Source organism: Terrapene carolina, unplaced genomic scaffold, assembly GCF_002925995.2.
Source record: "Terrapene carolina triunguis isolate 2854851 unplaced genomic scaffold, T_m_triunguis-2.0 Scaffold235, whole genome shotgun sequence".
Classification (NCBI taxonomy): Eukaryota; Metazoa; Chordata; order Testudines; family Emydidae; genus Terrapene; species Terrapene triunguis.
Genome location: NW_020664586.1, coordinates 202,802 through 228,680, shown reverse-complemented (window position 1 = coordinate 228,680; position 25,879 = coordinate 202,802). Strand labels below are relative to the sequence as shown.

The window sequence follows — 25,879 nt, the reverse complement described above, 5'->3', positions numbered from 1 at the left end:
GGTAAGAACCTCACTTCTTCAGATCTGAAGAAGTGAGGTTCTTACCCACGAAAGCTTATGCTCCCAATACTTCTGTTAGTCTTAAAGGTGCCACAGGACCCTCTGTTGCTTTTTACAGATTCAGACTAACACGGCTACCCCTCTGATACATGTCTCTGATCTCTCCCTCCAGGGTCTGTGCTGTGTTCCCCATTACTCTGAATAGGAAACACCTGATGGGAGGGCTGGCTCCAGCCAGTGGACAGCTTGATTAGTGAGCCCAGGCCTCTTGGAAAACAGCTGTGGGTTGAAAAACAGCTGTTGGTACGAATGCTGCATCTCTCGGATCTCTGCCTGCTGGGCAGGGGTTAGCTGGTCAGAGAGGGGATTCCAGCAAGGGACTGGCTCCTGTCTCAGGAAAGAGACCCACCACTGGCCACACACGGCCAGTACCAGCAACTCGCCCTGTCACAGTACGGCTCCATCATGTTGACCTGGTGCCCTCGGTGGCTGTGAGCACGGTTGGGCAGTTCCACCACATTGTTCTCATTCATCTGCTTGATGACCTTGAAGGGCCCATCCCAGGCAGCTTGCAGCTTGTTCTTCCTCACTGGGATGAGAACCCACACCTGGTCCCCGGTGCCATAGGCTGAACGGTCGTACCAGACCTTCTGCCTCCCTTGGGCCCTGGCCAGTTTCTCCCTGGCTGGACCCATGAGCTCAGTGAGCTTTTCCTGGAAGGTCAGTACATACTCCACTACTGATTCTCCATTGGGGGAGGCCTTCCCCTCCCATTTGTCCCTCACCAAGTCCAGAGCCACCTTCTGAAAAGGCTCTTCTATGACAGGCAGGTGTCTCAAGGCTGCTTTATCCTTGTCCCAGGTCATTTGCACCTCTGGACAAGGCAGCCCTGGTTGGCAGCTGTCCCGCCCTGGCTGTGGTTCCCCACACTCAGCTGGGGTCTCCAATCCCCCTGGGCTCAGCTTTGCCCCTGCTGTCCCAGTGAGGGCAGGCAGCGAGCCCACTGCTTTGCTCACAGCATCAGAGCCAGCGTGAGCCACCTCCCCCATGTGCAGGGGGGCGTGGAGCATCTCTCTGTCCCACTCAGCTCCAGGGTTCTGGTTACAGACAGGCAGGTACCCTGAGCTTAGCAGCTCCTACCTCCTGGCAGCCAGGTCATTTGCATTTTCACTGACCGCATGTGTCTCAGCCGATTGGTTCCCTGGATTCAAATTCAAATCCTCGGCTGTTACAGGAGCAGGGCCTGTTCTGCTTCATGCCTTCCCTGTCTCTAATGGTCCTCTGACTCCTTCAGTCTCAGCTCCAATTCCATCCATCTCAGAACCACCGACGGGGAACCAAGTGGAGACCCCCTACTGGTTGGGGACGAGGCGGGGAGGTCTCAGCCCACCTGCTCCCAGCCTCTCTCGCGGCCCCAGCTCAGTCAAGAGCCGATGTGGGCCCTAGGGTTGCCTGGCTGCTCCCAGCCACTGTCGCACCCCCAGCTGGATCAGGAACCAGTGTGGGCCCTGGGGCTGCCTGGCTGCTCCCAGCTTCTCTCGCGGCCCCAGCTGGGTCAGGAACCGGCTCCTTACAGCAATCCTCCTCTTCCAAGTGAGCAATCAGCTGTGCCTTAGTGAGTTTCCAATACACAGCCCTCTCTCTCTGCACAGCTCTACAATGTCCTTCTTAAGGAGATGGTTATAGGCGATCTCCATGGTGTTCCCAAGTGGTCATGGACTCACAGGCCTGTGCTCTCTCAGCTCCCCACAGTCCATGGGAGGAACCCCTTCAGTGTGACAGCCCTTCTCGGGGGTCCACTGTCTCTCGGGGTTAAGCCGTAGGCTCCTCAGCCTCCTGGAACCGCACCTCTCAGAGCCTTCAGCACGCCCCCTTCGTTTTACTGCTCTCCAGTCACTTCACGGAATCACAGGGGAGATGCTCTGGAACTACTCCATAAAAAGCCAGCCAGGACTCTGGGGGAGCCTCCTCTCTCTGAGCATACTGCCCTCAGCCAGCCAGACTGATTCGCTTCCAGCTGCCTGGCCCCTGCCCTGCCCGTTGCTCCTCCTCCAGCCTTTTTCTCGCTTCCCAGGCCAAGAGTCACCTGGTTGCATCCCGCTACTGAGTCTCAGGTTATGAAGGGGTGGCCATAGCATCCATGGAGGCAGCTGGAGCAGCCCCTGAAAAAGTCACACACCCTTATACCATCACCTAGACGTTGGTGCAATACACAGGGAAACTGAGGCACACACAACATTCATGCAAAACAGTGATTCACATAGGCTCATACAAAACAACAACAAAAAATCCCCACTATGTCACAGGGCATGTGGATTACAGGGTGATGTGCACAGGTGATGTGTGCAGGTGTTATGCTTATAAGAAGCACATGGGATCTTTTTCAGGGAAAAGGCAATACGCCGCATTTCCCGAAGATACAACAATTAGCATATGCATTCAATCACACACACACTCTGTCCCACCAGTCAATGTTATAGTTACCAGTACAGAGTCCGGATCAATCTAGTGGCCAGCTAGGTTGATCACTGGGGACTGGGCTGTCTGGGGATGTGGCGGGGATCAGCCCTGTGGCAAGACTGTCTAGGGATGGGGAGACTAGCCCCCCCATCACCCCCGGGCCGGGCTGTCTGGGAATGGGGGGACCAGCCCCCAGGGCCCAGGCTGTCTGGGGATGGGGGGATCAGCCTCTGGGAACTGGGCTGTCTGGGGATGGGGGAGATCAGCTCCACAAGACCGAGCTGTCTGGGGTTCAGGGGTGGAGGTGAGGGGCCTGTCTGGGAATGGAGGGGAACAACCCCCACACACACACCCGGACCAGACTCTTGGGGGCTGGAAAGGGTGTTTCTTGCTGACAGCTCCATGGGTGGTAAAGAGGGGCCTCGTGACCCCATTGTATTCTGGAAGTTGTGTCCCCTATGCCTGCACCTTCTGGCTAAGGGTTATGCCGGGATTGGTGCTGCCCTCAGTTGCCTGGCGCTGCCCAGCTCCCACTGCCCCTGCCCTGCCTGTGCGACTGGACCGAGGGGCCTGGGCCAGGCCGGGGATCAATGGAGCGGGGGCACTCGCTGCTCAGGGGGGGCTGCCCACTGTCCGTTACCAGGATGGTGGCCACGTACTGGAAGTGGGCACTGGCAGCTGAGTCATAGTCCAGAGTCTCGTTGACCTGCGGGATTCAAACCCAGGCAGCTCGGAGGTGCAGGGGCTGGACACTGAAACTCCCATAGTCAGGACTGCCCACTGGGCCCTGCCATCCCCATGCCTCCCCCTGAACTCCACATGGGTCCTACTGGGGAGAGAACCTTGAGTCCTGGCTCCCAGGCCCCCCTCCCTCCCCACTCTAACCACTAGCCCCCACTCCCCTTCCAGAGCTGGGGATAGAACCCAGAAGTCCTGGCTCCAAGCCCCCCCGCCCCGTCTCCCAGCCCCAATCCTCCATCCCAGAACTTAGGGTGCAGGGGGCAGAGGTGTGGGGCATGGGGATTTGGAGTGCGGGGGGTGTGGGGTGCAGGCTGATGTGCTCAGGGGCAGGGATGTGGGGCAAAGGTATTTGGGGTGCAGGGAACAGGGATGTGTGGCACAGGGGTGCTACAGACACAGGGAGATGTTCCCAGGGTGTAGGGCGCAGGGGACAGATTTGGGGCACAAGGGTGCAGGGGGCAGGGGTGTGGGGTGCAAGAATGTGGGGTGATGTTCCTGGGCGTAGGGCACAGGGCTAGGCCTGGAGGGGCAGGCAGCAAGGGGCCGTACGCAGGCAGCGCAGTGCAGCTGGGCAGCAGACCTGTCGGCCATGCCAGCGGGGGGGCTCTTGGAGAGCGCGTGGCAGCCTCCCCATCCTGCTGGGCGCCATGAGGGGGGCGAGGGTGCCTGGGGCAGGAGCTGAGTGGGTGCCTGGTGGTGGCGAGGGCGGCGGTGGCTGGGCTGACCTCTGCTGTGTGGTGAGCAGGGCAGAGTGGCGCAGTGTGGCCGTGCTGGAGAAGAGAGGTGCCATGCAGCTCGTCACACAGGTCCATGCCCAGGGGGACAACGTGCGCTATGAGATCATCGCCCCAGCCGCCCACGGGCTCTACACCATCGATGCAGGTGAGCCACGCTCCTGCCCCGGCCCCAGGGCTCCCTCATAACATGGTGGGGCCGTGGTGCATCTCTGGGATCCCCCAATATCGTGGCGGGGCCGTCGCCATTGCCATGTGTCTGCCCCCCCATTCCGTTTCAGGGCCATGGCCAGGGGAGCTGTCTCTGCACCCCCCCATAACGTGGCAAGGCCGTGGCCAGGGACGTGTCTCTGCCCCACCCCATAACATGCCAGGGCCATGGCCGCAGACACGTCTCTGCCTCCCCCATAACATGGCGGGGCCGTGACGCTGGCAAGTTTCCCTGAGGGCAGCCCTTCCCTTCAATCCCTGACCCTGCCTCGGGATACCGAGGGCTGCAGAGACCCCGGCCTGGTGCTGAGCATGTGGTGGCACCCTCCTGTCCTTGGCAGTTACTGGCGAGCTCCGCAACACCTACGAACTGGACCTGCAGCGCTCCCCAGAGGTGGCACACACCCAACTGCTGGTGCGGGCCTACAACATGCTGCACCCCAGTGACAGCGACACCATGGGCCTCAACATCACCGTGCTGTCCACGAACACACTGGCACCGCGCTGCTCCCCCGCCGTCTTCCTGTAAGGGTCCCTGCCCCCACTCCCCATCACGGCTGGGAGCCAGATTCTGCCCCGGGTTCTGCCCCGGCTCTGGGAGGGCAGTGAAGTCTAGTGGTTGTGGGAGCCAGGACTCCTGGGTTCTGCCCCAGCTCTGAGAGGGAGTGAGGTCTAGTGGTTGGGGGCGGGGAGGTGTGGAGCCAGGACTTTTGGGTTCTATCCCCGGCTGTGACACACCCTACCTTGCAACGCTGGCCAGGTCCCTGTAGCTCCCCTTGCAGAAGGGGCTACTGCCTGGGGTGCGGTGAGGTGGCCCGGCTGAAGCGTCATGCAGACTGAGTGCTGGCCGCAGTGTGGCAGGGCTGCTGGGGGCACACCTGGCACAAGGGCAGGAGAGAGGCCCCCTCCCTTTGCCCATGTCCTGTTGGCCCTTCACCTTCCCCACTGGTAACCCCTGCCCTCCTTCTGCCAGGGCTCAGGTATCTGAGGACACCCCCATCGGCTGGACTCTCGTGACGCTGACATGCATGGACCCAGATGCCAGCAACAGCTCCCTGCGCTACCAGGTGGAGGGCAACCAGCGCTCGCGCTACAGCTTCCGCATGCAGGGCCCACAGCTGCAGGTGAGCCCAGCGGGCAGGGCCAGGGCACACCCGGACAGTGCCAGTGCCTTCTGCAGCCAGCAGGGCACCATAGGGGGTGGGGGCTGGATGCCAGGACTCCTGGCCTCTATCCCCAATTCTGGGAGGGGGAGAGGGGCTAGTGGTTAGACTGGGGGAGCGGGTCTGGGAGCCAGGCCTCCTAGGCTCTATCTCTAGCTCTGGGAGGGGGATGGAGGATGGGGGCTGGGAGACGGGGGGGGCTGGGAGACGGGACTTCTGGGTTCTATCCCCAGCTCTGGAAGGGGAGTAGGGGCTAGTGGTTAGAGTGGGGAGGGAGGGGGCCTGGGAGCCAGGACTCGAGGTTCTCTCCCCAGTAGGGCCCATGTGGGGTTCAGGGGGAGGCATGGGGATGGCAGGGCCCAGTGGGCAGCCCTGACTGTGAGAGTTTCAGTGTCCAGCCCCTGCACCTCCGAGCTGCCTGGGTTTGAATCCCATAGGTCAACGAGACCCTGGACTACGACTCAGCTGCCAGTGCCCGCTTCCAGTACATGGCCACCATCCTGGTAACGGACAGTGGGCAGCCCCCCCTGAGCAGTGAGTTCCCCCGCTCCGCTGATCCCCGGCCTGGCCCAGGCCCCTCGGTCCAGTCGCACAGGCAGGGCAGGGGCAGTGGGAGCTGGGCAGTGCCAGGCAACTGAGGGCAGCACCAATCCCAGCATAACCCTTAGCCAGAAGGTGCAGGCATAGGGGACACAACTTCCAGAATACAATGGGGTCACGAGGCCCCTCTTTACCACCCATGGAGCTGTCAGCAAGAAACACCCTTTCCAGCCCCCAAGAGCCTGGTCCGGGTGTGTGTGTGGGGGGGTCGTTCCCCTCCATTCCCAGACAGCCCCCTCACCCACCCCCCCGAACCCCAGACAGCTCGGCCTTGTGGAGCTGATCTCCCCCATCCCCAGACAGCCTGGCCCCTGGGGGCTGGTCCCCCCATCCCCAGACAGGCCGGCCCGTGGGGGGGCTGGTCCCCCCATCCCTAGAGAGTCTGGCCATGGGGGCAGATCCCCCCCACATCTCCAGAAAGCCCAGTCCCCTGGAGCTCATCTCCCCCCATCCCCAGACAGTTAGACCCGGGGCTCTGGTCCCCCCCATCCCCAGACAGCCCGGCCCTGGAGGCTGGAAAGGGTTCTATCACGGATTCACTGGGCGATGCTCTGGAACTACTCCCTATGAAACGAGTCAGGACTCTGGGGGAGCCTCCTCTCTCTGAGCATACTGTCTCCAGGGCAAGAAGCTTACCCAGCTTCGACCTTCCTGGATCTGACCTTGGAGCATTCAGCATCCCCTTCCACACCGTGCACTTCCCGCAGCGAGTCCGCCTGGGTAGGGCTCCTGGGGAAGCCAGCGGGTTCTGCACCCCAACTCCGCAGTCAGACGTAACTCTCAGCCAGCATGTAGAACAGAAGGTTTATTAGTCAATAGGAACACAGCATAGAACAGAACTTGTTAGCACAGAAATCAGTGACTTTCAGCCAAGTCCATCTTGGGGAGTACTGGGTCTCCTCCTCCCCTTTGTCCTGCTTCCCGAGCAAAAGGTGTCACCTGGTGGCACCCCCCTCCTGGGTCTCAGGTTACGAAGGGCACCAGTCACAGCATATGTGCAGGTAGTTGGAGCAGCCTCACCTGCCCCACAGGTCTCAGCCAAAGTCACACACCCCTATTCCCACCACCAAGATATTGGTGCAGCACACAGGGAAACTGAGGCACACACAGTATTCATGCAAAACAGTAAAACTGACATAGGCTCAACAGTAAGACTCACATACAACATAACAAGGGAAAACCCCCACTTCATCACACCCTCCATCCCCAGACAACCCAGCCCCACATAGTTGACCCCCCTAGCCTCTGTGATGCAGCCCGTGTGCCCGTGCTGGTGACGGTGACTCCGAAGAACGAGCACTCACCTGCGTGCCCAGCCAGCGCCCTGTTCAGCGTGCCAGAGGATGCTGCCTTCGGTGACACAGTGGGCCGGGTCAATGGCACGGACCTGGACTACCCCTTCGACAACATTGAGTACAGCATTGCTGGGTGTGCCGGCGCCAGCCCGCCCGCCTTCTATATCGGCCCACGCACCGGTAAGCTGCCATGTGTCACGGAGTCCTCAGGTGATGCTCTAGGAACTGCTCCCTACGAAGCCAGTCAGGACTCTGGTGAAGTCTCCTCTTTGTGAGCAGACTGTCTCCAGGGCAAGAAGCTCACACGGCTTCCACCTTCCTGGGTCTGACCTTTGGAGCATTCAGCATCCTCTGCCCCTCTGTGCGCTTCCCACAGCGAGTCCACCGAGGCGGGGACCTGGGGAAGCCAGAGGGTCCTGCACCCCAACTTCGCAGTCAGACGTGACTCTTAGCCAGCCAGTAAAACAGAGGTTTATTAGATGACAGGAACACGGTCTAAAACAGAGCTTGTAGGTACAGGGAACAGGACCCCTCAGCCGGGTCCATTTTGGGGGGCAGTGAGCCAGACAACCAAGTCTTCCCCTTCACTCCACGTCCCCAGCCAGCTCCAAACTGACTCACCCTCCAGCCCCTCCTCCTCTGGGCTTTGTCCCTTTCCAGGACCAGGAGGTCACCTGATTCCTTTGTTCTCCAACACCGTTAGCTATCACCTTGCAGGGGGGAAGGACCCAGGCCATTAGTTGCCAGGAGACAGTGTTGGCCATTTATGCACACTTGCCCTTTGCGACAATCACATCCCCCTTATCCCATCACCTAGAGACTTAAGACATGCATAGGGGAAACTGAGGCACCCCTACAGTATTCAGAGGAAACATTAAGGACAGTCCCACTTCGTCACACCATGCCAGTCTGCATGGGCCTGTGCTAGCCTCTCCACCTGCCCCTGAGCCTGTTCCCCTGCTCCCCGCCTCGTTACCCCTGCACCCGGCCCAGTTACTCCATCCCTCCTGACCCCATTACCCCTCCCCCACCCTGCCCCCTTACCCCTCCCACCCCTCCCATTACTCCATCCCCACCCTGACCCCATTACCCCAACCCTGCCCCAGCCCCAATTACCCCATCCTGCCCTGCCCCTGTTACCCCTCCACCCACCCCATTACTCCATCCCTGTCCTGACCCCATTATCCCTCCCCATCCTGCCCCGCCCCTGTTACCCCTCCCCCACCATGCCCTGCCTCCGTTACCCCTCCCCCACCCACCCATTACCCCTCCATCCGCCCCATTACTCCATCCCCGCCCTGACCCCATTACCCCCCTCACCTTGCCCTGCCCTGCCCCTGTTACCCTTCCATCTGCCCCCGTTACTCCATCCGCGCCCTGACCCCATTACCCCACATCCACTCTTATCCCTCCACTCCTCCCTTACCCTTCCCTCCAGGCTAAGCCCCCTCCCCACCTGACCCTAGCCTGGACCCTGAGTCCCTCTCTTGAGGAGCCCAGGCTGTGGGTTTCTCCCCAGAATGTTTCTGCATGGCTGCTCCTGTGTCATGCAGGTGAAATTCACGTGCTCGGGCTCCTGGACTACGAGAGCAAGCAGGTCTATATCCTGACCGTGCAGCTGCAGGATGTGGCCAATGATGCAGACCCACGGCACCAGCGCAGTGTGCTGTGTGACATCACCATCCAAGTGCAGGTGATGCTCCGCTGTGCACCTCCTGGCCAGACCCGGGGCCGGTCCCACAACGCATGTGCGCCAGGGGGCTGGTTAAGGTTACTCAGGCCATCTTAACTTTGGCGTTCACTAATTCTGGAGCGCTTGGCTCTGCCAACTCAGGGTGTCCTTGGCCCGGCAGTTTGGTCTGTGCCGTTCCAAGGGTTCGACAGGAGAAAACGGATCAAATCCCATGCAGGTATCTGCTAGGAGCCTCGGATGTTTGGGTTCAGCCCCTGGCCACAGGAGGGCAGTGTGCTCTCTATTAGCACATGGGTGCTTTGCCTTTCCACAATGCTCAGGCGTGCGGGGGCGGGGGGGAGGGGTGTGGCTCTGCTGAAGCCTCCCTGGTTATCCATCGAATCGGCCCACTCTTCCCATGAGCCATGACAGCAGCCAGGCACCTAGAGCCCTGGTGTCCCTGGCCAACCCTGCCAAAGGCCCAGCCGGGAGCCCTCTGCCAGCCTGTGCCCGGTGCATGGCGGGGCTCCCAGACTCGCCTGCCTCCTGAAGTGGAGGGATGAGGCTCTGCCACGTGGCTGAGGTGGGAACCCTGGTGGGTGGAGAGCCCAGACCAGGCTGGCTCTGCTGGGCGCTGGCCCAGTGCGGCGGACGCAGGGACCAGGCAGCCTCAGGGTCCCTCCACGTGGTGATGAGGTTGCAGGAGGCTGTGCTGGTGCTCTGCAGGGACAGGCTCTTCATGGCCTCAGACCCAGCCCACCCAGTGCATTGGCAGCCAGATCCCCAGCTCTGACCAGAGACAGAGAGCAGCATGGGGTCCCTCTGCCCCCCCCCCCACGGTGGGCTTGACAGAAGCTGGGGGGAGGAGGGAAAACCAACAGCCCATGGGCACCGTGCCATCCACAGTTCTTTGGTGGAATCAATAGAAACATGGGTTACAGGCTGCTGCCGGCATGGCCCTGCCCACACCCACTGGCAATGGGGCTGCCCCTGGGATGCCGCAGGGTTGGCCCTGCCCGTGTCCACCAGCAATGGGGCTGCCCCTGGAGCGTCACAAGCTGCTGCCTGGCATGGCCCTGCCTGTGCCCACCAGCAATGGGACTCCCACCCCACCTCCCTCCTCTAGCACAGATCTGCCTGGCAGGAGTGAGAGGTGAATCCATGTTGGTTGCGAGCGCAGTATAGGGCTGTGACACACACAGTACTGCTCTGGCCCTGCCAACAGAGGGCAGTGCCCTGGCTTAGTGTGCTGTCACTGTGTATCTGGAATGTCATGCTGCCCCGGTGCCCAGGGTCTGTCCTGCGGCCTAGTTCGCAGGAAGGAGAGCTGAGAATGTGCCTGGCTCAGGGATGGCCCGTTGCCCTGCCCTGGGACTGACCTGCCCAGCCAGGGGAATCCTGATCCCACCCTGGGCCCCGAGTGCCACTGCAATGCCACCCTTGCCACAGCCCTGGGGTCGCTGTTCCCAGCACAGGCCTCTGTGTGCCCCCAGGACACCAATGACCAGCCCCCGCGCTGCACGCCCCCATTCCAGGAGTTCTTCATCTACTCCACCCGGGACCCCAGTCTGCCCCTCGCGCAGTTGCAGTGCTCTGATGAGGACAAGAGCACCGTGCTGCCCCTGACCTACACCCTTGTGGGAGGTGAGTGGGTCCCGTCTCCATGCCCCTGGCCTAGCACAGGGCAGGGGTCATCTCTGTGCCCCTGGCCTAACCCTGGAGGAGGAGCGGGGCATCTTCATGCCCATGGCCTAGCCCTGGGAGGGGGAGCTGGGTGTCTTTGTGCCCTTGCCCTATCTATCGGGGGGGCGGAGGCTCTGTGCCCCTGGCCTAGCCTTGGGGGGGTGGGAGCTGGGTGTTTCCGTGCCCCTGTCTTACCCGTCGGGGGTGGGAGGGAGGGAGGAGGCTGGGTTCGGGCCTCGTAGGGGCTTGCGTCTCAGTCCGCGCTCTGTGGGGACCTGGCAGGGCCTCAGAGGTAGTGTCTGCAGTGGGCATAAGGGGGCTCTGTGGTGGGGCAGTGAGGGGGGGCTCTCTGCAATCGGGGTGTGGGGCAGCATCCCCTCCACACTACTCCCCCGGTGGGCGGTGGAGCCCGGGCTCATCAGGGCCTTTCCTTGCCAGGCAACACCAATGAGCGCTTCCGGCTTGCGGGCAGCACCCTGCTGCACTCCGCTTTCTCCTACCCACCCGACAGCATCCGTGAGCCCCACATCTTCGAGCTGCTGGTGGAGGTGACGGACAGCCTCAGCGCGCCACGCCACAGCACCACAGCCACACTGGTCGTGCACGTGACGCCCTGGGCCACTACCACGCCCAGCACCGCCACTACGCGCACGGTGAGCCAGGGAGCTCCGGGGTGCCCCCAACTCAGCCCCTGCCCATCAGCCTGCTCCATTCTCCTGGGGTAGCCATATGGCCTAGGGTAACTCTCCCACCCCCCAGCCTGTTCTGGCCCCCCAACCTGGCTACCCCATGGCTTCTGTTGCCCCTTGTCTCCCCCCCCATGTCCCCTCTGGAGGGCTGCTCCTACCCCCATTTGTTGTGGGCATGGCCCCTGGCCTTGGCAAGGGGGCAGGGATAAGCCTGCAGCTGAGGTGCCTGGTGGAGGGCTGGGCGGAGTCTGCGCTGGGATGTGGGGAGCAGTCTCCTTTCCTAGGGCTCCAGTCTGTGTCCTGGAATCACCCCAGAGCCCACGCTGTGCCAGACTTTCCTGGCCCCCCCCTTTTCTGGCAGGGTGTCGGGCACAGGGATGCGCTCTGGCAGGGTGTTGACTGCAGGGATGTGACACGGTGCCCCAAGCCATGCTGAGGCCCAGTGCCCCGTGTTGCAAGTGCATGGAGCTGCTTTGTCCCATGAGAGCACTGCCCACAGAGCTCCCTGCCCCACCATGCCCACACCCCAACTTGACAGGCCTCCCAGCACTTTGCTCTCTACTAGCAGACCCTGCAGAAGAAGCCGCTAGTTGTCACCCGCATCGAGCTGTTCTGGGCACCCTTGCCCTGGTTCGTGGCAGTGCTGACCGTCTCCGTGGCGCTGCTGCTGGTGGCGCTGGCATGGCTGTCGTGGAAACTCCTGTGCAGGTGAGTGTTGACACGCAGGGCGGCATAGGCAGGGCTGCCAGGCAGGACACACCCTGCCATGGCCAGTGGCCACCTGGCCGGGAGGGGCCTTCAGGGCTCCGTGTCGCGGGGCAGCCATCTCTGCCAGGGACAGCAATCCACCCGCCCCCTGCTCCTGGCCCCTAGTACAACAGGGGCCCAGACCCCTGCCCTCACAGAATCATAGAATATCACGGTTGGAAGGGACCTCAGGAGGTCATCTAGTCCAACTCCCTGCTCAAAGCAGGACCAATTCCCAACTAAATCATCCCAGCCAGGGTTTTGTCAAGCCGGGCCTTAAAAACCTCCAAGGAAGGAGATTCCACCACCTCCCTAGGTAAAGCATTCCAGTGCTTCACCACCCTCCTAGTGAAATAGTGTTTCCTAATATCCAACCTAGACCTCCCCCACTGCAACTTGAGACCATTGCTCCTTGTTCTGTCATCTGCCACCACTGAGAACAGCTGAGCTCCATCCTCTTTGGAACCCCCCCTCAGCTAGTTGAAAGCAGCTATCAAATCCCCGCTCATTCTTCTCTTCTGCAGACTAAACAATCCCAGTTCCCTCAGCCTCTCCTCATAAGTCATGTGCTCCAGACCCCTAATCATTTTTGTTGCCCTCCGCTGGACTCTTTCCAATATTTCCACATCCTTCTTGTAGTGTGGGGCCCAAAACTGGACACAGTACTCCAGATGAGGCCTCACCAATGTCGAATAAAGGGGAACGATCATGTCCCTCGATCTGCTGGCAATGCCCCTACTTATACAGCCCAAAATGCCATTAGCCTTCTTGGCAACAAGAGCACACTGTTGACTCATATCCAGCTTCTCGTCCACTGTGACCCCTAGGTCCTTTTCTGCAGAACTGCTACCTAGCCATTCGGTCCCTAGTCTGTAGCAGTGCATAGGATTCTTCCGTCCTAAGTGCAGGACTCTGCACTTGTCCTTGTTGAACCTCATCAGGTTTCTTTTGGCCCAATCCTCCAATTTGTCTAGGTCCCTCTGTATCTGATCCCTACCCTCCAGCGTATCTACCACGCCTCCCAGTTTAGTGTCATCTGCAAACTTGCTGAGAGTGCAGTCCACACCATCCTCCAGATCATTAATAAAGATATTAAACAAAACCGGCCCCAGGACCGACCCTTGGGGCACTCCGCTTGAAACCGGCTGCCAACTAGACATGGAGCCATTGATCACTACCCGTTGAGCCCGACGATCTAGCCAGCTTTCTATCCACCTTACAGTCCATTCATCCAGCCCATACTTCTTCATCTAGCCCTCCCCAACTCCCCACTCACCACTTCCCTGTGTTCCTCATTGCAGGCCTGCTCCAGGCAAGTCAGCACAGCCACTCCTACAGGACAGGTGAGAGCCTCTCCACATGCCTCTGGGCACCATTGGGGCACTGGCCCAGCCTGAGGAAGTGCAGGGGACCCAGCCCTAGAGCTGGGGGTTGGGGACCCCATTGGAGCCAGTCCTGGGCCAGGGCCATTCCTGTTACCAGATTTGCCCGTTACTTTGGGGTATGCTAATTTATTAGGTTTCAGAGTAGCAGCCGTGTTAGTCTGTATCCGCAAAAAGAACGAGGAGTACTTGTGGCACCTTAGAGACTAACAAATGTATTTGAGCATAAACTTTCGTGGGCTACAGCCCACTTCATCAGATGCATAGAATGGACCATATAGTAAGAAGATATATATACATACAGAGAACATGAAAAGGCGGGAGTTGCCCTACCAACTCTAAGAGGCTAATTAATTAAGATGAGCTATTAGCAGCAGCAGAAAAAAAACTTTTGTAGTGATAATCAAGATTGCCCATTTCAGACAGTTGACAAAAAGGTGTGAGGATACTTAACATGGGGAAATATATTCAGTTTGTGTGATGACCCAGCCACTCCCAGTCTCTATTCAAGCCCAAATTAATGGTATCTAGTTTGCATATTAATTCAAGTTCAGCAGTTTCTTGTTGGAGTCTGTTTTTGAAGCTTTTCTGTTGCAAAATTGCCACCAAATTGCAAAAGTCTGTTACTGAGTGACCAGAGAGGTTGAAGTGTTCTCCTACTGGTTTTTGAATGTTATGATTCCTGATGTCAGATTTGTGTCCATTTATTCTTTTGCGTAGAGACTGTCCAGTTTGGCCAATGTACATGGCAGAGGGGCATTGCTGGCACATGATGGCATATATCACATTGGTAGATGTGCAGGTGAACGAGCCCCTGATGGTGTGGCTGATGTGATTAGGTCCTCTGATGGTGTCCCTTGAATAGATATGTGGACAGAGTTGGCAACGGGGTTTGTTGCAGGGATTGGTTCCTGGGTTAGTGTTTTTGTTGTGTGGTGTGTGGTTGCTGATGAGTATTTGCTTCAGGTTGGGGGGCTGTCTGTAAGGGTTACTCTGCTGGGGGGGGGGGGTGTTCTGTAATTCTATCAATATACTGCTTGTGTCACTTGTGTTTTCATATGGAGCTCTACTTCTCCCTGCTGCAAGTCCCCTCCCAATGGAGCTATCCTGCAGGACCTAGGTTCCCCAGGGCTGGGCTCTTCCAGCCCCAGAATCAGATGAACACACACACACACATTAACAGAGCAAGTCTGAGTGGACCGAGTCAATCAGCACTCTCAAGCTGACCCCGTATATGGTCCTGGACTCAGTGGGCTGGGCCAAGCAGCACTTCCAAGCTGCCACCCTTATATGCCACAGGTACTGCACTGGAACAGAGTAAGCCTGAGCAGGCTGGGTCAAACAGCACTTCCAGGCTGCCACCCTCGTATGTCACAGGTTCAGCACTTCCCTATCCCCACTTTCACATTACAATTGTTCTGGTAGTAACCCACTTGATGAGCAAACCCCACAGGATTTTTGGGCGCTACAGGGACCTTTAGCTTAGGTAAGAGGAGCGTTGCTGCAGAGTAGATGGGGGAGCCAAAAACACAAAAGAGTAAAGTTCAGAGAGAGGGAGGGAAGCAACCAGCTTAACCATAAAAGTTATTGAATAATAGTGATAACCACACAAGGAGAGTCTAAACAAACATAACAGTTACATTATTAAAGATTATAAAAGTCAGATATAGAAAACTATACTTGATCAAACAAGTCAGGGTTAAAAAGTTATACGTGAGAAGAAAACAGAGGGAGAGAGAGAGAGAGAGAGAGAGTGAGCTGGGGTCTCACCACTCCATGAAGCTTGAACTGGTCGGGGTTCCCAGGTGGTGGTGGTAGCTGAGGGTCCGGAGTGCTGGAGACAGGCAGAGTCCCCAGCATGATCAGGCAGGAGAAGATGAAGTCCCAGTGGAACTGATGCAGAGATTGGATCCAGGCATCAGAACACTTACTTGAGTGTGAGTAGGGGTTTTTGTAGGGAAACAACAAGGGAGAACACTAGATTTGTTTATGGGTAAACTGATGACTCAAGGGTTTTCTTTAGGCTAGACAATAGGAACTGATCATTCCTATGATGGGTGATGTTTCTTCAGGGAGCTTACAATGCAATTAGGCAGCTTCAGTATTTTGGATATCAATCAAGGATTCATTACTAGAATTGGTTTGATAACTGTGAGCTGGGTGTGTGCAGGCGTAGGTTCGTTAACATCTGGAGCAGAGATCCCCCATGATGCAGTGCTTCCCTGCTTTTCTGGTCCCAGAGTTCCGTGCGGTAATCTTTGTTCTCCATTCTGTATGCTAATGGAGATGCCTCCCCGTCCCATCTTTGATGCAGATGAGGCTAGGGGAGTTGCCTTAATCCTGTTACCCTTGTCAGGAGGGGTTTAGGTATGTCTCCCACTGCCTTTTCATTGCTTTCTGTAAATCTTTCCTCTGATCCGTTTTGGTTCAAGCAGAGGCTGCGGGGGGGGGGGGAGAGGTCCTTCATGAGTCAGACAGGCTAGATACTGCATCCTGGTTCCCCAAGAACACAGAGCTAATTGGTATCATTTCCTAGGGAGGGGGGTCCGCTCCGTCTCTGGGGCTGGGCTGCATGGGGGCTAGACATGCTAAACTGGGACTCGGCTGGCAGACAACGGATCCATCTGGGAGGGGCTGTGCCTTTGCCATGGGTTGGTACTGACCCTGGGCCCTTTGCCGTGGTAGGGGTGCTGCGCTGCTGGAGACCTGAGAGCTATCTCTGGCCAGTGTGGGCACTGGGTGCTAGGCTGCCCTGCTAGAGCAGAGCCTGGGACAGTCCCACAACAAATGGCACTTGCCTCCCATAGGGCCCTGCAGCTCCCAGGGGGCTTGGCACCCTACCGCACCATGCTGTTTCCCTATGCCCCTCTCAGAGTGACCAGCCCTGTGCACCACAGCCTGCCCTGGTGCCTGTTGCCCGGCATGGGACCCAAGCCTCACCCGAGGAAGCTCCTTGTGCTCCATAGCCTGAACGCACTGATGGCAGGGGCTACCCCACTGCCAGGCTGGGAGCTCCAGTGCCCAGCTCCAGTGCCTTGGCGTCCAGCAGAGGGTGCCCAGGCTCTGGGAGGGGCACACACCAGCGCAGGTGGTAGGGGCCTGGCTCTTTGGGGTTCTGCCCCACATGGGGCCCATGCCCTGACTGTCCTCTTACTCCCCTCAGGGCCTCGTCAGACTCACATGTGGCAAAGAACAGCGCAGCCCCGGGAGAGCTGGACAAGGAGACAGGCCGCGCCAGCGTCCTCAGCCTGGTACAGATGCCTTGTCCGAGCATGTGCCAGGCAGGAGCCCTGCCAAGGCTGCCCCCAGAGCACTGCCCCCAGCCTGTGCACCTGCCAGGCCCTCACTGCCACCTCGCCCCCCAAGGCTGGCACAGCCTGTGGTTGGCATAGCCCACGACAGCTCCCCCAAGATGTTGGGCGCCTTCCCCAGGCAGAAGGATCAGTTTGTGTGCCTGCCCTGTCCCCAGCACTCCCTGCTGGCTGTGCCCCCCAGTGCGCCTGCCCCGCCCCCCAGCATCCCCTGCTGGCTGTGCCCCCCAGTGCGCCTGCCCCGCCCCCCCCAGCACCCCCTACTGGCTGTGCCCCCCAGTGTGCCTGACCCATTCCCCCCTCAGTGCCCCTGCCCCGCTCTCACAGCACCCCCTGCTGGGGGAGGTAAGTGTTGCCCTATCCATACAGCTCTGGCTCTCAGGTGGAGTTTGGGGCTCTGCACTGAACAGTTGCTCTTTGCTCTTGTTTCCACAGCAGGAGCAGTTTGATGGCCGCGCCCAGGACCCCAGTGAGTGCCAGGCCCTGGCCCTCCCCCACCTCCTCCAAGCCACTGCCAGCACCCTGCCCTCTCCCCACCTCCTCCCAGCCACTGCCAGCTCCTCCCCCACCTCCTTCCTTGTAGTGCCAGCTTCCTGCCCTCCCCCACTTCTTGCCAGTCAGTGCCATTTCCCTGCCCTCCCCCACCTACTCCCAGCCTGTGCCAGTCCCCTGTCCTCCTCACACCACCTCCCCCCAGCCAGTGACAGCCCCCTCCATTCCCCTGCTCCTACCAGCCAGTGCTACCCCCTGCCCTCCTCCCAGCCAGTGCCAGCCCCCTGCCCTCCCCAACCTCCTCCTAGCACGTGCCTGCCCCATGTCCTCCCCCAATCTCCTCAATCATTGCCGCTGTCTTGGGCGGCATTTTGGCGGGGGGGGGTCCTTCCTCCGCGGCAGCGGTTGGGCTGCCGCCGAGGACAGCGGTGGGACTTCAGCGGCGGCTCCTTCGAATCAGGCCCCGCGGTGCCTAAAGCTGGCCCTGATGCCAGTACCTATCAAAATTGAGAGATACTCTGGCTGGCATTCTCAATAGCCAGGGTAGGGATTGACCTGTGCATGGAGACTGTGATATCATATCATCTTTGGGTGTATAATCCTTCCAAATCAGAGGTGAGGCACATCAGCAGTGTAATATGAAGAGGCTTACATCACTTATGCCCGTTCTATACTTATCTTGTGGGGAGTTCTGAATCTTTTGGATATCATACTGACACCTTTCACTCAAAATATTTGCTTGAAAGCTTTCCTCAACTTAACAGGAAAATGAAAATGCCTCTGATGTGCCTCACCTCCTCCCAGCCTGTGTCACCTCTGCCCTTCCCCCACCACCTCCCAGCCAGAGCTGGCCCCCTGCCCTCCCCGCACCTCCCATCAGCCAGTTCCGGCCCCTACACTCCCCCCCCACTCCTCCCAGCCTGTGCCAGTGTGACGGTGCTGCCCGTGGGAGCCAGCTGAGGTCACTCAATCAGGGTGAACTGCAAACAAAACGGGGCAGACAAACCCCAAATGCTGGTGGTTATTCCAATACTTAGATTTACCAAGCCAGCACAAAACAGCTTCTATAGTACCTCACTGGTTACTCAGAAGTCCAAACAACGCAGTTCCCCTAAAGTACCCAGCCTCAGGCCTCTGTCCAGACACACCTGTCAGATATGATGATGATTACTGAAAATCTTATCTCATCATATAAAAGAAAAGGTTCTTCCAATCCCAAAGGATCAGCCACATACCCAGGTTCAATTATAACTTAGATCTTACCCAAAATACACGCTATAGTCAATTCTTATTAACTAAACTAAAATTTATTAAAAAAGAAAAGAGAGAGAGTGTTGGTTAAAAGATCAATATACATACAGACTTGAATTCAATTCTTGAGGTTCAGATGCATAGCAGAGGTAAGCTTGTAGTTGCCAAAAGTCCTTTTAGATATAGTCCACAGGTTATAGTTCAATGTCCATATTCAGGGTGGCTCCAGGCAAAGACTGGGGATCTCAATCCTTGTGGCTTAAGGTTTCCCCCTCTTGAAACCCAAAGCAGATCTGAGATGCAGCAGGATCATGTCCCAGGGTTCTTATACATTTCCAGCAGCCTTTCGGCCTGAAAAACAATAGGCTTAATTCTCCTTCCAAACATCCTGGCAATTAGTACAGGGTAATTTATCCATTAAACAGTTCAGATACAGGTTACCACAATCTTCAAAGAGACATCTAGACAATACTATTTCACTCAAGTATCATCACAAATGTTAATATTCCTTTTTTTGATCTTTGAATTTAAAACTATAGCAATAGACAAGACTTGTTTGCTTACATCACAAGCCCTGAGCAAACATCTACCCTTTTACCTCTAACAATGCAGACTTGCATTTCAAAGCTCTATTCATTTACATATCGTCCTAACCAGTCCTTAAGGTTCACCCATGTGTCAGGTCAGTCTGAGTTAATTAACTCTTTCTGGCCCTGTCACCTTCCAATGAAATATTATATTACACTCATAACGTCACAGCCAGTCCTTCCCCCACCTCCTCCCAGCCAGTGCTACCCCCTGCTCTCCCCTGACATCCTCCTAGCCAGTGCAAGCCCCCTGCCCTCCCCGCACCTCCTCCCAACCAGTGCCACCCCCCTCCCTCCCCCACTTCCTGCCAGTCAGTGCCAGCCCGCCCCCTTCCCTCCCAGCCAGTGCAGGCCCCCTGCCCTCCCCCCACTTCCTCTCAGCCAGTGCCAGGCCCCAGCCCTCCCCCACCTCCTACCCACCAGTGCCAGCCTGCCCTCCACCACCTCCTTCCTTGCAGTGCCAGCTCCCTGCCCTCCCCCGCTAAGCGAGAGGGCATGGCTGGAACCAGGGCTTTGCAGGTGAGACGCCATCCCATAGCAGAGTCTTGCCCCCTCTCGGGTTGTGAGGGGAGAGCTGTGCATGTGGGCAGGGGTGGTCAAAGGGCCCATCGCCTCCTCACTTTGGAGAACTTGAGCATGTCTGGGGCACTAAGATGGTTGAGCCCCTGCCTGTCCCATGGCACCACAGGGGCGGCCATGCCACATCTGAGTGCGGGCCCTTGGGGCAGTGGCAAAGTGCCACTCCCACTTGGCCCCTTTTGGTCGCTCATGTCCCCGCCACGTTACAGCCCTTCCAGCCCCACAGCCTGTTTGCAGAGCCCGGCGGCTGCCCCTGGCAAGAGCCCAGGAGGGATGTGGGCCCTGCCCAGTCTCATGTGTGCCGTGCTTTCTGTCTCAAGTTACAGGTCAGGATTACCTCTTCAACAGCAGCACCGGAGCGCGCCGCTGGGTCTGAGCAGACACTGCCCCCCGGGTGTGAGTGGGCACCCCGCCCCATGACGCTCCCCCACCCTGCACTGGGTCATAGCAGACACCGCCTGCCTTGGTCTGAGTGGACACAGCCGCCCCCCACTGCTCCCCCCCTGCACTGGGTCTGAGCGGGCACATCCCCCCTGGGTCTGAGTGGTCACAGCCTCCCCCCACCCCCCACTCCCGAGTCCTCCCAGCACAGCCTCTGCGGACAGGCCATGGCTGGGTCCCTAGAATGGGCCAGGCTGTAACTTTCTGCTCTGTGCGCTAACCAAGGACCATCTGCGTGGGGTCCCAGACACCCAAAAAACCCTCCTGCTTGTACCGCGCCGGCTGAGTCACTACAGTGCCAGGGGTGCTGTGCTCCCTTTGGGGGTGCAGGTCTCCCTCAGTGCCCATCGCAGGGGGACTCGCTGTGGGGAGCTTACAGAAGCAAGGGGGCTGGAGGCTCCAAGGGTTGGACCCAGGAGGTGATGAAGCTGCGTGTCTTACCCTAGGTAGCGAGACCCTAAAGGGGCTGGCACACTGAGGGGTCCTGCCAGGACAGCTCCAGAGCCAGGAGGCAGGGTTCCACCCAACAGAAGCGAAGTCGTCCTGGGGAAAAGGGGTATCAAGTTAAGCACCAGGTTCACTGGCCATTTGGGCCCGGCTAGAGGAGAGGGTGTATGGAGCCAGCCATGCCCCATGTCATTCACTGCACCAAGCCGTGCCTGGGAAAGGGGAAGAGCCGTGTGGGCGCCACTGACACAAAGGGCCGTGGCTCAGGCCAGAGGCGCTGAGAACGGTGTACAGGGGAGGAATCTGCTGAGGTGCCAGTTGGATTTTAGCTTTAAAATCTAACAAATGGACTTTGCCAACTGGAGAAGGGCCCTGGCTCACAGTGCACAGGATAGCAGCACCTGGCACGAACCAGCCCCTCTGCACCCCTGAGCAAACCAATGGCTACCAGCCATCCGCAACTGTCCTGAGCAAACCGCCAGCCCCCCGCAAAAGTGTCCTGAACCAAACACCAGCCACCAACCCCACCTCCCAACTGTCCTGACCAAAACACTAGCCGCCAACGCCCCCCGACTGTTCTGAGCCGAACACTGACCACCACTCCTCCCCCAATTGTCATGAGCAAAACACCAGCCACCCCTGCCCCCACGACTGCTTTCAGAAAAACACTGGCCGCCAAACACCACCCATACAATGGTCCTGAGTAAAACACCAGCTGCCACCCCCCCAGCCCCCTAAATGTCCTGAGCAAACCACCGGCTGCTTACCCCACCAACTGTTCTGAGGAAAACACCAGCCGCCAACCCCCTGCAGCTGTCCTGGCAAACCACTGGCCACCCTCCACACTCAATTGTCCTGAACCAAACACCAGTCACCAACCCCCACTCCTGACTGTCCTTAGCAAACCACTGGCTGTCAGCCCCCCTCAACTGTCCTGAGCAAAACACCAGCCGCTAACCCACCTGTGACATTGCACTCCATAATGTTTTATGGAAATATGCTTATGATTGTGAATATAATGTAACTGGAATATGCTTTATGCAAAAGGTCTCTTTACAAAGCTTATAATCTACTGAGTGTGTTCATCCTATTTGTATGTATGTATGTATCATTCTTGTATCGGAAGCTAGAAATATAAAGTATAACTCTGAGGTCCTATTGTAATTGTGCAAAGTGTGGGCCATTAATGGTGGTGTAGAATATTGATGGCTCCCATTGACTAGAACAATTGACTGTAAATGGCTCTGTTTACCTGCAAGCCTGCCTGTATAGGTGTAGACCAGCCCTGGGTAATGAAAAATGAGGTCTTACAGTGACATGTGACCATGTCACCTGATACTGGAATCCATCTTAAACCTGGTGCTTTTCCATTTTAGAAAGAGGGGTGGGGACCCAGAGACAAAAGATTCCCACCTTGTGCCAAAGCTATAAAGGGGGTGGAACAGAAAAAACAAGGTCCCAGTCATGAGAAAGCCCCTGCTTTTCACCTAAGATGCCTGCTGGAACTAACAAGGACTGTACCAGGGGAGAGGATTGGACCCAGACTAGGAAGGAGTTTAGTCTGTGAAAGAAGCTTTTGGAACATCTCTGAGGGTGAGATTTACCTGTAAACAGTTTCTTAATACATTAGGCTTAGACTTGCGTGTTTTGTTTTATTTTGCTTGGTAACTTACTTTGTTCTGTCTGTTATTACTTGAAACCACTTAAATCCTACTTTTTATACTCTTTATATAATCACTTTTGTTTATTAATTAACCCAGAGTAAGTGATCAATACCTGGGGGAGCTGTGCATATCTCTCTATCAGTGCTATAGAGGGCGGACCCTGTATAAGCTTTATACAGAGTAAGACAGATTAATTTGGAGTTTGGATCCCATTGGGAACTGGGTGTCTGCGTGCTGGAGATAGGTGACCTGCTGAGCAGTTTTTGGTTAAAGTCTGCAGCTTTGGGGGTGTGGACCAGACCTGGGTCTGTGTTGCAGCAGTCTAGTGTGTCTCACTCAACATACTGGGTTCTGGAGTCCCAGGCTGGCAGGGAAAATGGTCTCAGAGGTAATCTCAGCACTTCAGGTGACAGTACCAAGGAGTTCTCTGTGACCGAACCCGTCACACCGCCCCCCCCCCCCGACTCTCCTGAGCAAACTACCAATGCCCCTCAACTGTCCTGAGCAAAACACTGGACACCAGCCCCCACCCCCCGAGACTGTCCTGAACCAATCACCAGCCAACAGGACCCACCCCCCAACTGTCCTGAGCAAAACACCGGCTGCCAGCACCCCCGCTTTCCTGAACAAAATATCAGCCACCGGCCCCCACAACTGTCCAAAGCAAAACAGCTGCCATTCCCCCATTCCTGACTATCCTGAACAAACCACCAGCTGCCAAACCCCCTCCATCTATTCTGAGCAAAACACCAGCCGTCAACCCCCCACAACTGTCCTGAACCAAACACCAGCCACCAACACCCGCCTCACCCCCGACTGTCCTGAGCAAAATACCGACTGCCAACCACTCCCCGACTGTCCTGACCAAAACACCGGACACAAGCACCCCCTCATCCCCGACTGTCCTGAGCAAAACACCAGCCACCACCACTCACAATTGCCCTCAGAAAAACACCAGCTGCCACCCCCCTGACTGTCCAGTGCCAAACACTGTCTGCCAGCCCCCCCAATTGTCCTGAACCAAACACCAGCCGCCAACCCCCTTTCCCGATTATTGTGAGGAAACCACCAGCAGCCTACCCCCCGCAACTGTCCTGAGGAAAACACCAGCCCCCAACCCTCTCTCCCTGATTATCCTCAGCAAAACAGCAGCTGCCAGCACCCCCCAACTGTCCTGGGAAAACCACCAGCCGCCAACCTGCCCAACTGTCCTGAGGAAAACACCAGCCGCCAACCCCCTGTAGCTGTCCTGGCAAACCACCGGCCACCCCCATCCGACTTTCCTGAGTCAAACACCAGCTAACAGCCCCCCCCACACACCTCCCCAACTGTCCTGAGTAGCCCTTCGGTCACCAATCCCCACCCCCAACTGTCTTCAGCAAAACACCAGCTGCCAACGCCCCCAACTGTTCTGAACCAAACACCGGCCGCAAATCCCCCACTCCCTGACTCTCCTGAGCAAATCACCTCCCCCGCCCGACGACTATCCTGAGCCAAATACCAGCCACCAGCCCCCCCTACTGTCCTGAGCAAAACACCAGCCGACAGCCCCCTCAACTATCCTGAGCAAAACGCCAGATGCCCGGCCCCTCCCTCCTGACTGTCCTGCGCCAAACACCATCCGTCAACCCCCCCCAACTGTCCTGAACCAAACACAAGCCGCCAACCTCCATCCCAACTGTACTAAGCAAAACAAACACCCTCGCAACTGTCCTTAGTAAAATACCAACCACCAATTCCCCCCCACCCCTCACCGACTGTCCTAAGCAAAACACCAGCCGCGAGCCCCCCCCAACTGTCCAGAGCCAAACACCAGCTGCCAGCCCCCTCCCCCTCAACTGTCCTGAGCAAAAACACCGGCAGCCAAGCCCCCACAGAGTATCCTGAACCAATCACCAGCCGCCAACCCCCGTCCCGACTGTCCTGAGCAAAACACGAGCCGCCAACTCCCCACAACTGTCCTGAGCCAAACACCAGCCATCGAACCCCACCTGTGACTGTGTCATAACTATAAAGGGAAGGGTAACAGCTCTCTGTGTACAGAGACTCCAAATCCTTTTACCTGTAAAGGGTTAAGAAGCTCGGGTAACCTGGCTGACACCTGACCCCAAGGACCAATAAGGAGACAAGATACTTTCAAATCTTGGGGGGGGAAAGGCTTTTGTGTGTGCTCTTTGTTTTAAGGGGTGGTTCGCTCTTGGGACTGAGAGGGACCAGACATCAATCCAGGTTCTCCCCATCTTTCTAAACAAGTCTCTCCTATTTCAAACTAGTAAGTAAAAGACAGGCAAGGCGTCTTAGGTTTACTTTGTTTTCTCAACTTGTAAATGTACCTTTTTACCAGAGTGTGTATCTTTGTTTGCTGTACTTTGAACCTAAGACAGAGGGGGGTCCTCTGAGCTCTTTAAGTTTGATTACCCTGTAAGCTATTTTCCATATTGATTTTACAGAGATGATTTTTACCTTTTTCTTTAATTAAAAGCCTTCTTTTTTAAGAACCAGATTGATTTCTCCTTGTTTTAAGATCCAAGGGGGTTTGGATCTGTATTCACCAGGAGTTGGTGAAAGGAGGGTGGGAGGAAGGAGGGGGGATGGTTAATTTCTCCTTGTTTTAAGATCCAAGGGGGTTTGGGTCTGTGTTCACCAGGAAATTGGTGAAAGGTTTCTCAAGGCTTCCCAGGGAGGGAATTCTTGTGATGGTGGCAGCGGACCAAAGCTAAGCTGGTAGATAAGCTTAGAAGTTTTCATGCAGGCCCCTACATTTGAACCCTAAAGTTCAAAGTGGGGATACAGCCTTGACAGACTGTTCTGAGCAAACCAATGGCAGCCAATCCCCCCAACTGTCCTGAGGATAACATCAACCGCCAGCTCCCTACAGATGTCCTGAGAAACCCCCGGCCACCCCACCAGACTTTCCTGCGCCAAAAACCAGCTGACAGCCCCTCCCCCCACCATAACTGTCCTGAGGAGCCCACCAGCCGCCAACCTCCCACCCAGATTGTCCTGAGCAAAACACCAGACACCAGCCCCCGAACTGTCCTGAGGAAAACACCAGCCGCCAGCCACCCACAACTCTTCTGAACCAAACACCAGCCACTAACCCCCCATTCTGACTGTCCTGAGCAAAACACCAGCTGCCAGCCCCCCACTCACCCACTGCCCAGAGCCAACCACCAACGCCCCTTCAACTATCCTGAGCAAAACGCCAGCTGCCCAGCCCCTCCCTCCCGACTGTCCTGCGCCAAACACCATCCATCAGCCCCCTCAACTGTCCTGAGTAAAACACCAGCCGCCAGCCTCGTCAACTGTCCAAAGTCAAACACCAGCTGCCAGCCCCCCCCAAAACTGTCCTCAGCTAGACAGCAGCTACAACTCCCCACCCCAACTATCCTGAGCAAAACATCAGCTGCCAACACGCCCCCCCATTGACTGTCCTTGGCAAAACACCAGCCGCCAACCCCCACTCCCGACTGCCCTGAGGAAACCACCAGCCACCAGCCCCCCCCAACTGTCCTCAGCAAAACATCAGCCACCAACACACCGACTGTTCTGAGCCAAACACCGACAGCTGCCCCCCCGATTGTCCTCAGCAAAACACTGGCCACCAACTCATCGCTCCTGGACTGTCCTCACCAAATCACCTGCCACCCCCACACCCGCCGCCGACTCTCCTAAGCAAAACACCAGCCGACAGCCCCGCCTCACAAATTATCCTTAGCAAAATGCCAGTT

The 25,879-nt window shown here is 57.4% G+C and overlaps 1 protein-coding gene across 1 annotated transcript in view; it reads left to right on the top strand.

The window, feature by feature from the left end:
• CDHR4 (cadherin related family member 4) overlaps positions 1–19,972 on the top strand; it is a 30,879-nt gene extending 10,907 nt beyond the window's left edge. The window contains exons 8-20 of the mRNA XM_026657029.1: positions 3,947–4,083; positions 4,487–4,670; positions 5,119–5,269; positions 5,746–5,842; positions 7,165–7,383; positions 8,757–8,896; positions 10,369–10,519; positions 10,997–11,211; positions 11,816–11,955; positions 13,296–13,337; positions 16,540–16,627; positions 17,123–17,156; positions 19,917–19,972. Coding sequence (XP_026512814.1) covers positions 3,947–4,083; positions 4,487–4,670; positions 5,119–5,269; positions 5,746–5,842; positions 7,165–7,383; positions 8,757–8,896; positions 10,369–10,519; positions 10,997–11,211; positions 11,816–11,955; positions 13,296–13,337; positions 16,540–16,627; positions 17,123–17,156; positions 19,917–19,972 — 1,654 coding nt within the window. The remainder of the gene's footprint in view (positions 1–3,946; positions 4,084–4,486; positions 4,671–5,118; positions 5,270–5,745; positions 5,843–7,164; positions 7,384–8,756; positions 8,897–10,368; positions 10,520–10,996; positions 11,212–11,815; positions 11,956–13,295; positions 13,338–16,539; positions 16,628–17,122; positions 17,157–19,916) is intronic.
• Positions 19,973–25,879: the final 5,907 nt, after the last annotated feature.